Raw genomic sequence first — 10,579 nt, 5'->3', positions numbered from 1 at the left:
TCTAATTGTTGCTTCTTGACCTGCATACAGATTTCTCAGGAGGCAGATGAAGTGGTTTGGTATTCCTATCTCGTAAGAATTTTCCACAGTTTGTTGTGATCCACACAGTCAAAGGCTTTGGCATAGTCAATAAAGCAGAAGTAGATGTTTTTCTGGAACTCTCTTGCTTTTTTGATGATCCAACGGATGTTGGCAATTTGATATCTGGTTCCTCTGCCTTTTTGAAATCCAGCTGGAATGTCTGGAAGTTCTCGGTTCACATACTGTTGAAGCCTGGCTTGGAGAATTTTGAGCATTACTTTACTAGTGTGTGAGATGAGTGCAATTGTGTGGTAGTTTGAACATTCTTTGGCATTGTCTTTCTTTGGGATTGGAATGAAAACTGACCTTTTCCAGTCCTGTGGCCACTGCTGAGTTTTCCAAATTTGTTGGCATATTGAGTGCAGCACTTTCATAGCACCATCTTTTAGGATTTGAAATAGCTCAACTGGAATTCCATCACCTCTACTAGCTTTGTTCATAGTGATGCTTCCTAAGGCCCACTTGACTTCGCATTCCAGGATGTCTGGCTCTAGCTGAGTGATCACAACCCATATAGTGATGATATGGGTTGTGAAGATCTTTTTTGTACAGTTCTTCTGTGTATGTTTGCCACCGCTTCTTAATATCTTCTGCTTCTGTTAGGTCCATACCATTTCTGTCCTTTATCGTGCCCATCTTTGCATGAAAAGTTCCCCTGATATCTCTAATTTTCTTGAAGAGATCTCTAGTCTTTCTCATTCTATTGTTTTCCTCTATTTCTTTGCATTGATCACTGAAGAAGGCTTTCTTATGTCTCCTTGCTATTCTTTGGAACTTTGCATTCAAATGGGTATATCTTTCCTTTTCTCCTTTTCTTTTCAGTTCTCTTCTTTTTGTAGCTATTTGTAAGGCCTCCTCAGAGAACCATTTTGCCTTTTTGCCGTTTTTTTTCTTGGGGATGGTCTTGATCCCTGTCTCCTGTACAATGTCACAAACCTCCATCCATAGTTCTTCAGGCACTCTGTCTATCAGATCTAATCCCTTGAATCTATTTGTCACTTCCACTGTATAGTCGTAAGAGATTTGATTTAGGTCATAACTGGATAGTCCAGTAGTTTTCCCTACTTTCTTCAATTTAAGTCTGAATTTGGCAATAAGGAGTTCAGTTCATGATCTCAGCCACAGTCAGCCCCTGGTTTTGTTTTTGCTGACTGTATAGAGCTTCTCCATCTTTGGCTGCAAAGAATGTAATCAGTCTGATTTCGATATTGACCATCTGGTGATGTCCATGTGTAGAGTCTTCTCTTGTGTTGTTGGAAGTGGATGTTTGCTATGACAAGTGCGTTCCCTTGGCAAAACTCTTATTAGCCTTTGCCCTGCTTCATTTTGTACTCCAAGGCCAAATTTGCCTGTTACTCCAGGTATCTCTTGACTTCCTACTTTTGCATTCTAGTCCCCTATAATGAAAAGGCCATCTCTTTTGGGTGTTGGTTCTGAAAGGTCTTGTAGGTCTTCATAGAATTGCTCAACTTCAGCGTCTTCAGTATTACTGGTTGAGGCATGCACTTGGATTACTGTGATATTGAATGGTTTGCCTTGGAAATGAACAGAGATCATTCTGTCGTTTTTGAGATTGTACCCAAGAACTGCATTTGGACTCTTTTGTTGACTATGAGACCTACACCTAACTCTGTCCTTATATTAGCTGTTTCTCTCCATCTCAAACATCTGTCCTGCCAGTTTGCCTCTCATTTTCTGCTAAGAAAACTTTGTGGCTTCTACTATTAACAGAAAGAAAGAATCCCAGATAGAAAGGCTTCATGGTAGATTTTGAGGTCCTCCATGATCTAGCTCACTTTGCCCTTTCAGCTTTGACTCTCTTTAGTGTCTATGTGTATACCTTTTGCTTCATCAAACTTTCCTGGGCTTTCCTTCATTATATTTATTGTGCTGTTTCCCAGCCTGGTTGCCTTAATCGCTCCCATTCTTTACTGTCTGGCTCACCCACTGAGAGCCTCCATGAGCCCTGAGTAGCTTCCAGACTTTGAGACCACTCACCCTGGTTTATTCTCCACCCTCTGCTTTAGCTTTCTGGGGTGAGTCTAAGTTGTGGAGAACATTTGTGAAGAAGACCCATCTTACCTATGAACAATTATGCCATTTAAATAGTAGCCAGCATATGGGCCTCCCCATTGAGCTTAAGGCCCAGGACAAGCTGTGACTTTTCTCATCCCCCTCTCTCCTAGGATCATGGCCCTAGTTTAGATGCTTTCCATAAAGCCTTTTAAAACCTTTTCAAGCAGAGCTACTCCCTTCTTGGTGTCATGACAGCAATTTTCTTGTATTTAGGACATTTTGTCTTATTTAATGGTTTTTTTTCTGTACACATATTTCTTGCTATTAGATAGGAATGTTCTCCAGGAAAGGAATTGTTGTTATGAGTTTTTATATCCTTCCTATGCTGAAGACGATCTGATAGTCCTCAGTATCCATTCTTATCTACTTCTGTGTTTCCTAGACTCCCTTATGCTAGAGTTCTAGATGTGAATTACATTTTATCAGTTAGGTGATTTTGCATGATATTTGGAAGATATTGTGATTTGGGCTATTTCTCTTGGCAAATATGGTTATGGAGTCATGGATGTTGATAGGCAATTTTGGCAGCAATGTGAGGCCACTTCTGGATTCCAGCTTTCTCATTCCTTAACTGTGGCACTGGTGATGTATTGAACCCAATAGTTCCAGAAGTTGCTTCCTATTTTTCAATGATGCAACCCATATAATTCTGGACACTAAATCCCCTTTTGATTAAAATATCCAAAGAGGTTATTTTTCCATTCACTTACTGAATAAGGATCTCATTAATTTCCTTTTTCTATTACTGCATAATAGATAGGAAAGCCCAAATAAATATTCAGTTGAATTTATTCTGAAGTCAGACTAATTTTCTCCATCTGCCTATCTATTCAACAAATGATGAGGGCCACTAAACTTCAGTGGAGGCACTAAGTGCTAAGTAGTACAAGTTTGAGTGAGATATGGTCTTATTTCCAGTTTGGTAGGGGAGAGAATTACTATAGTGTAACAAATGATATCGCAGGAATGAGTAAAAATTTAGGGGAAAGAATGCTTGGAGTATCCAGGGAAGCTGCCCATAGATGTGATATTTTAGTTGGGACACAAAGGATGCTGAGGTTTTTGCCAGACTGAAAGAGGGGGGAAGGTATTCCAGGCTGTGGAATTGTATATTAAAAATATGATTTATTGAAAGTCTATGGTACACTAAGAAAAAGTATTAAATGTTCCTTGGAGGAGTCTTTCATGAGATTAGGCTGGGTAGGTCATTTGGGTTAGATTGTGGAGGTCCTGTGTGCCATGCTAAGGGGTATGAACTTTATTCTCAGGTCACTGAAGAGAAGGGAGGTTAGGGTGGTGGAGATGGAGAAGTGGGAAGAGACTTAAGAGGTGTGGTGGATGTAGAGTTGGCAAGACTTAATGATCACTTGCAGGCTTCCCTGATGGCTCAGATGGTAAAGAATCTGCCTACAATGCAGGAGACCTGAGTCCAATCCCTGGGTCAGGAAGATCACCTAGAGAAGGAAGTGGCAACCCACTCCAGTATTCTTGCCTGGAGAATCCCATGGACAGAGGAGCTTGGTGGCCTACAGTTCATGGGGTCGCAAAGAGTCAGACATGACTGAATAACTAAGCGCACACACACACAATGATCACTTGAATATGGAGCTGAATGAGCGGAAGGAGTCAAATTTGACTCCTCTGCAGGGGAAGGAGCTGAAGACGATGTTTAGATAAGTTCCTTTTGACTCCTTGTTCTTTGTTTCATATTGATTCTTATTATTTTAAGTGCTCAGGAGCTCAAAGAACAAAGAGATCTTAAAAGTGGAGAAATGATTTCTTATCCTTGGAAAATGCCTACAAGTGAAGATAGGATGGCCCCATAGTGAAGAAAGAAAAGAGTCACTGAGGTTGATGCTCACCAATCATTTATTGGGTATTTTAATACAATTCCATAGACTTTCTCATGAAAGGTTTTCAGGCTCCAGGAGCTAGGGATCAACAGTGTTGGCTTGTTGGAATCTGCCAACAGATGACATGTTTTCTGTTTCATGTGATCAGAAACTAAAAGGCATCGAACTGGAATCAGTCCAATCAGCTCTCATGATAGCTCAGTGGCCAGTCCTGATGAGGGGTAGAGACATGGGCTTGGGGGTGCTGTGGATGTCTAGCAGCCTCTCACTGTATTTCATTTTAGTGTAGGCTATGAGGCTTGCAATTCTTGATGGTTTAGCCACAAGAGCTCTGTAAGTTCTGGTGTCCTCTCCTTGGGTTATAATGTATATCTTTAGAATGCCTTTCCTGTTTCTGAACTTTTGAGTGAAATTCTTACCTTTCAATGATCCAATCATGTCCCACCTATACAGAGAACAAACCAGGAAATGATTTAAATCCCCAAATTAATCAAAATTGGGATCTGATTATTTCACCCAATTTACCACTCAGATTTTACCCAACCAGAGCATTCTGGAATTGCTGATCAAAGAACTGAAATGCCCTAGAAGTGAATTCTAGTTCCTAAAAGCATCCTTGTGGTTAGATAGAGTAGAGGAGAGAATGAAGATACACATTTTCAATCTCTTAAGCAGAAGTAAGGATGAACTTGATGTGTAGATTTCTTCCTTGGCTTCATGTTGCTTTAGCTCTTGGTGCAATGCACAGCCTAGTGCCAAACCCCTTTCTGCTCTTGTACATAGTCATAGAGTGGATTGGGAGCAATAGTTGCCTTGATAGGGTGACTTCCACCCTGTTCTCTTCTTTGAGGCCTCCCAGCATTCTGGGTTGGATGGAAGGCCAGGTCACTGCATCTTCCTTGGGAACTTGGACTCTGGCCATCTTCATTCATATGAAATTTTTCTCTGTTGGCACATCCTTCCTGGGTCCCATGGGATTGTCGATACTGGGACTCTTGATACCTCTCTTTATCCTTATGGGTTTGCCAATCCTGTTGTTGTCGACGGTTTTGATCCTCTTCATGGGTTTGCCTGTCTTGTCTCTGACGGGTCTGCTCATCTTCGTGGGTCTGCTCATCTTCATGGGTTTGCCTGTCTCGTCGCTGACGGGTCTGCTCATCTTCACGTGTTTGCCTGTCTCGTCTCTGACCGGTCTGCTGATCCTCACGAGTCGGCCTGTCTCGTCTCTGACGGGTCTGCTCATCTTCGTGGGTCTGCCTGTCTCGTCTCTGACGGGTCTGCTCATCTTCATGGGTTTGCCTGTCTCGTCTCTGACGGGTCTGCTCATCTTCACGTGTTTGCCTGTCTCGTCTCTGACCGGTCTGCTGATCCTCACGAGTCGGCCTGTCTCGTCTCTGACGGGTCTGCTCATCTTCGTGGGTCTGCCTGTCTCGTCTCTGACGGGTCTCCTCATCTTCGTGGGTCTGCCTGTCTCGTCTCTGACGGGTCTGCTCATCTTCGTGGGTCTGCCTGTCTCGTCTCTGACGGGTCTGCTCATCTTCGTGAGTCTGCCTGTCTCGTCTCTGACGGGTCTGCTCATCTTCGTGGGTTTGCCTGTCTCGTCTCTGACGGGTCTGCTCATCTTCATGGGTTTGCCTGTCTTGTCTCTGACCGGTCTGCTGATCCTCATGAGTCTGCCTGTCTCGTCTCTGAGGGGTCTGCTTATCTTCATGGGTTTCCCTGTCCCATGTCTCACGTGGAGTTTCCTGACCCTCATGACTGTGTCTACCACAGCTTTGGTGGTCCTGCTCTTCCTCTGCCTGGTGGCTCTGCTTCTCACCATGACTCTGCCTGGTCTGGACCTGTCTGTGGCCCTGCTCACCACTGTGTGATTGCCAGTCTCTCCCGCTGTGACAGGGTGGCCTTTCTTGCTGAATTTGTGCTACTAGTTTGTGTTGGCTGTCCTCTTCGGACTCCCATGCCTGGCGACTGTTCTGCTGCCCTTCCCTAGTCTGGAATCTCTGTCCCTGATTTCGGTTTACTTCCTGTCCTTGAGTATATTGACTTGGTCTTCCTGGCCTTCCTGATTGCTCAACATGTGAGTCTCTGCTTGCTCCCTCGCTCCCTTGGAAGCACCTATTTTGCCTAGTTTCCCCAGTCTCTGACTGACCGTATTGAGAGTTCACACCTTGTCTGTCTGTCTGACTATATCGAGTGCTCAGGCCATGTCTGTCTGTCTCATCATAGTGGGAACTCTGGCCTTGTCTGTCTGTCTGCCCATAGTGAGAGCTCAGGCCTTGTCTATCTGTCTGCCCATACTGAGAGCTCAGACCTTGTCTGTCTGTCTGACCATAGTGAGAGCTCAGGCCTTGTCTATCTGTCTGATCATAGTGAGATCTTTGGCCTTGTCTGTCTGTCTGACCATAGTGAGAGCTCAGGCCTTGTCTATCTGTCTCATCATAGTGGGAACTCTGGCCTTGTCTGTCTGTCTGACCATACTGAGAGCTCAGACCTTGTCTGTCTGTCTGACCATAGTGAGAGCTCAGGCCTTGTCTGTCTGTCTCATCATAGTGGCAACTCTGGCCTTGTCTGTCTGTCTGACCATACTGAGAGCTCAGGCCTTGTCTGTCTGTCTGACCATAGTGAGAGCTCAGGCCTTGTCTGTCTGTCTCATCATAGTGGGAACTCTGGCCTTGTCTGTCTGTCTGACCATACTGAGAGCTCAGACCTTGTCTGTCTGTCTGACCATAGTGAGAGCTCAGGTCTTGTCTGTCTGTCTCATCATAGTGGGAACTCTGGCCTTGTCTGTCTGTCTGACCATACTGAGAGCTCAGGCCTTGTCTGTCTGTCTGACCATAGTGAGAGCTCAGGCCTTGTCTGTCTGTCTCATCATAGTGGGAACTCTGGCCTTGTCTGTCTGTCTGACCATACTGAGAGCTCAGACCTTGTCTGTCTGTCTGATCATAGTGAGATCTTTGGCCTTGTCTGTCCATTCGACCATATTGAGAGCTCAGGCCTTGTCTGTCTGTCTGCCCGTAGTGAGAGCTCAGGCCTTGTCTATCCATCTGACCATACTGAGAGCTCAGGCCTTGTCTGTCTGTCTGATCATAGTGAGATCTTTGGCCTTGTCTGTCCATCTGGCCATAGTGAGAGCTCAGGCCTTGTCTGTCTGTCTGACCATACTGAGAGCTCAGGCCTTGTCTGTCTGTCTGACCATAGTGAGAGCTCAGGCCTTGTCTGTCTGTCTGACCATATTGAGAGCTCAGGCCTTGTCTGTCTGTCTGACCATAGTGAGAGCTCTGGCCTTGTCTGTCTGTCTGACCATAATGGTAACTCTGGCCTTGTCTGTCTGGCCTTGTCTGGCTACAGTGAGTGCTCAGACCTTGTCTGTCTGTCTGGCCATAGTGGGACTCCAATTCTTGCCTATTTCTCTGACCATAGCCTGATTCTTGACCCAGCCTTCCAGACTGTTCATTATAAGAGCCCGATTCCTGTTGGTTTGTGTGGCTATACTGAGGATCCTCTCTAAGTCTTCCAGACTGGCCATAGCTTGACTGTTGTCCAAGCCTATCAGATTGTCCACAATGAGAATCTTGAAGTTGTTTCTCATACTGATTTAGGGCAAAGACATAGCCTTGTCTTTCAGGATTGCCACTGCCAGATTTATTACTCAGTCTTTGACCAGAGCTGGAGTCCTGACCCTGTCTCTCAGTCTGACCGTAGTGGGAGTCCCTGTCTTGTCCCTCAGACTGACCGTAGTGAGAGTCCCTGTCTAGTCTCTCTGACTGACTGTAGCGAGAGTCCCTGTCTTGTCTCTCAGATTGATCTTGGTGGGTATCCTGGCTTTGTTTCTCAGACTGACTGTGGCAGGAATCCTGCCTTTCTCCCTCGTGTCTCTTCCTGTGTTGTCTGCCTGTATTTGTTGGAAATGTATGGCCTTGTGTTCCCTCCTGCTTCCTTTCTTGCTGAGAGGTTCTATCTCCATATGATTCATTATCCAGCCTATGATAGCAGGCTTGGGCCAACTGGAACACCATCAGGAGATATTCATGAAAATCAACATGCTCGTTTCTGTTTCTATCCAAGAGGCTCAAGATGGTTTCCACAGTCTCTGGGTCATTTGGTCTCTGTGCAAAGGTAAAACAAGCAAAAAAATCAGATGTTCTCCTTTGGATAGTGTCAGTATCTGTGCCCCAGTCCATTTAGTCCTGCATAAACCTTCGATTGAGAAACCACTAATCTAAAGTGGCCTATGCTTGGTTCTAGTCTTTGATAAGCTGGTTCTCAGAATCTCATCCCTTGCTGGACCAATGGGAGCATAACAGTAGGGATAGATACACTTATTTAAAATCAGCTTCATTAATAATTACTTTGAATCATTTGAGGAAGCTATCCCATTCCACCCCATGCTATGTTGTATTGTTTGTTCATCTGGTTTTTCTAACCACACTGTGAGATCCTGGAGGGAGGGGAAGCTGGTTTTATTCATGTTTGTATCCCCAGTGCCCAGAATGGTGGTATGTAGTAGATGTTCAGTGACTCTTTACTGAACAAATAAATGAATGAGATGTGTGGACAACACTTAAATATGGAAATCAAGATACAAATCTCAGATTTTCTCCTGAGAAATGATTTCCAGCCTGAGCTGTACTCCCTCTTGTTTGAACAAAAATACAAGGAGGTGTGTGTGTGTGTGTGTGTGTGTGCTGGAAGAGAACTACTAAGGAGCTGCCTGAAATTCTTTTAGTTACAGGGTAGATCATGAACAAATAAAACAAAAAGCATGACGTTCTAAAGGCAGGTGTCAGTGTAATTCACACTTGTCTCCATGGGGCTCAAAGTCTGAGCATCTTACCCGGAGGATGTCTCCAAACTCAGCCAAGAGCAGCTGCTTCAACTCCTCCTTGCATAGTGAGGTGGAGTCCCCATTCTCTTTGGCATATTTCTGGAACACTCTAATCACGGTGAGTATGCTGTTCAGGAGTTCAGTCATTTTGGCAAAGATGAAGGAACCTAAAAGAAGAAACATTATATTGTCTGTATTTACAATGAAGACCAGGAGACAGCATTTCCAGAGGAAAAGTGGCCCCTTTTGGTCAGAGAAAAAAGTTTAAGAAATGACAGAGCTCATTGTTAGCTATACTCTTCACTCTCTTTGACCACAGTCAGACTCCAAATATCATGTGTTCAATGGAATAAAGGTGAAAACTATGTGTCCCCTGCTATAAAAAGAGACGATATCCTAGAATACAAAATGTTATAGGGATTTTGTATGCTCTGTCTTCTACTTCACATGGGACTTGCTTGATTGAAACGCTCATATTAGAACGAAAAAGAAGGGAGATCAGGAAGGCCGTAGAGGTAGGGCCAGAAGCCAGTATGATAAGGCACAATTTTCTACCAAAGACCAGCACACTGAAGAGGGCACTCAATAGATTCTTCTGAATAGGACTCAGTCTTCTAATGAGTTTCACTTAGGTGGGGAAGAAGGCTAGAGGTCTCTTGCCATTTGCCAAGGAAGCTTTCTGAGAGACTAAATTACAGCAAGTGCTTCTGGCCTGGATAGTCATGTTGGAATATTATAAATATATTGCAAGTAGAATAAGTGGATACAAAAACTGTTCTAGATAAAAATAGCAAGCTAAATTAACTGCATAGATGAGAAGAAATACGTACAGTCAGATAGGTTTACGTAGCCATGTTGGGAGGCTGGAGTCTTTTGTAGCCTCCATCTCAATATTTCTTCTATGATGTAAAAATTCTAGTTACTGAGTTTGCAGGCCTCTAGACTGAAGTCCTAACTGCAAAGCACACTAGATTTCCAAAAGCATGCCACTGATGCCTCTAGGGATAAGTGACAAATGATGAATTGCAGGACACAAGCAGAGTCCCTTATGGCAGTTCATTGCAGTGAGACTTGAATATTATTGTGGTCCCATGGTCTGGGGCCTTGGCCCTAATGAGCCCTAAACTCTTGGGTCTGGCCTAACTTGCACAAAAGGGAAATGCTCCACTATGGGCGACTAATTTATCCATCAAGAGTTCTAGTCCTTTATTTTGGGATGCCTAGGACACACAGAAACAATGGCATGTGTATTTTACGGACTCAGAAGTACATCCCTCCCGCCATCCCCCTGAGCTATCATATTCTCAGATAGAGGCAAAAAAGGAAGCAGGAAGGTACCCACAGCCACAGGGTACCTCCCCAGCCCAGCACATCACAGCCCCTACCAAGAGGCTCTTGGATTCTGCTGTTGCTTCCCCATGCATGTCTTACCTGCTTGAGGAGGTATCAACAGAGGATTCAGAAGCCGGAGAGGATACTGGACACCTGCAAACCCATCCTATTTATAGGGGTTTTAATTGTCCTACTAGACCATCCCAGGAGACACCCATTCTGTGGCAGAACCTGAATCACTCTGGGCCCAGCCCAGCTTGACCTCTCCCTCTGCAAACCGTTTGATTTATTTACTTCCCCCATTTACTCATGAACCTGTTGGCATCACAATAAGTGACACTGTTCAAGTCTTGGCCCCATTAATTAGGGGAGTGTATGTGTAGGCATGCATGCAGCTGCTGCTGCTGCTGCT

General features: G+C 44.5%; 1 protein-coding gene across 1 annotated transcript; it reads right to left on the bottom strand.

Moving 5' to 3' along the window:
* Positions 1 to 4,002: 4,002 nt before the first annotated feature.
* On the bottom strand, positions 4,003 to 10,321 carry RPTN (repetin). The gene is made up of 4 exons (XM_027533219.1): positions 10,267 to 10,321; positions 8,845 to 9,002; positions 7,006 to 8,116; positions 4,003 to 6,753 (listed from the first exon to the last, which is right to left on the bottom strand). The coding sequence occupies exons 2-4, from the start codon at positions 8,980 to 8,982 to the stop codon at positions 4,760 to 4,762; spliced, it is 3,243 nt and encodes a 1,080-aa protein (XP_027389020.1). The 5' UTR covers positions 8,983 to 9,002; positions 10,267 to 10,321; the 3' UTR covers positions 4,003 to 4,759.
* Positions 10,322 to 10,579: the final 258 nt, after the last annotated feature.

The sequence above is a fragment of the Bos indicus x Bos taurus genome, chromosome 3 (genome assembly GCF_003369695.1).
Source record: "Bos indicus x Bos taurus breed Angus x Brahman F1 hybrid chromosome 3, Bos_hybrid_MaternalHap_v2.0, whole genome shotgun sequence".
NCBI classification, from domain to species: domain Eukaryota; kingdom Metazoa; phylum Chordata; class Mammalia; order Artiodactyla; family Bovidae; genus Bos; species Bos indicus x Bos taurus.
Note: the sequence above shows the minus strand (reverse complement) of the source record. Positions and strands in the feature narration are given on the sequence as shown.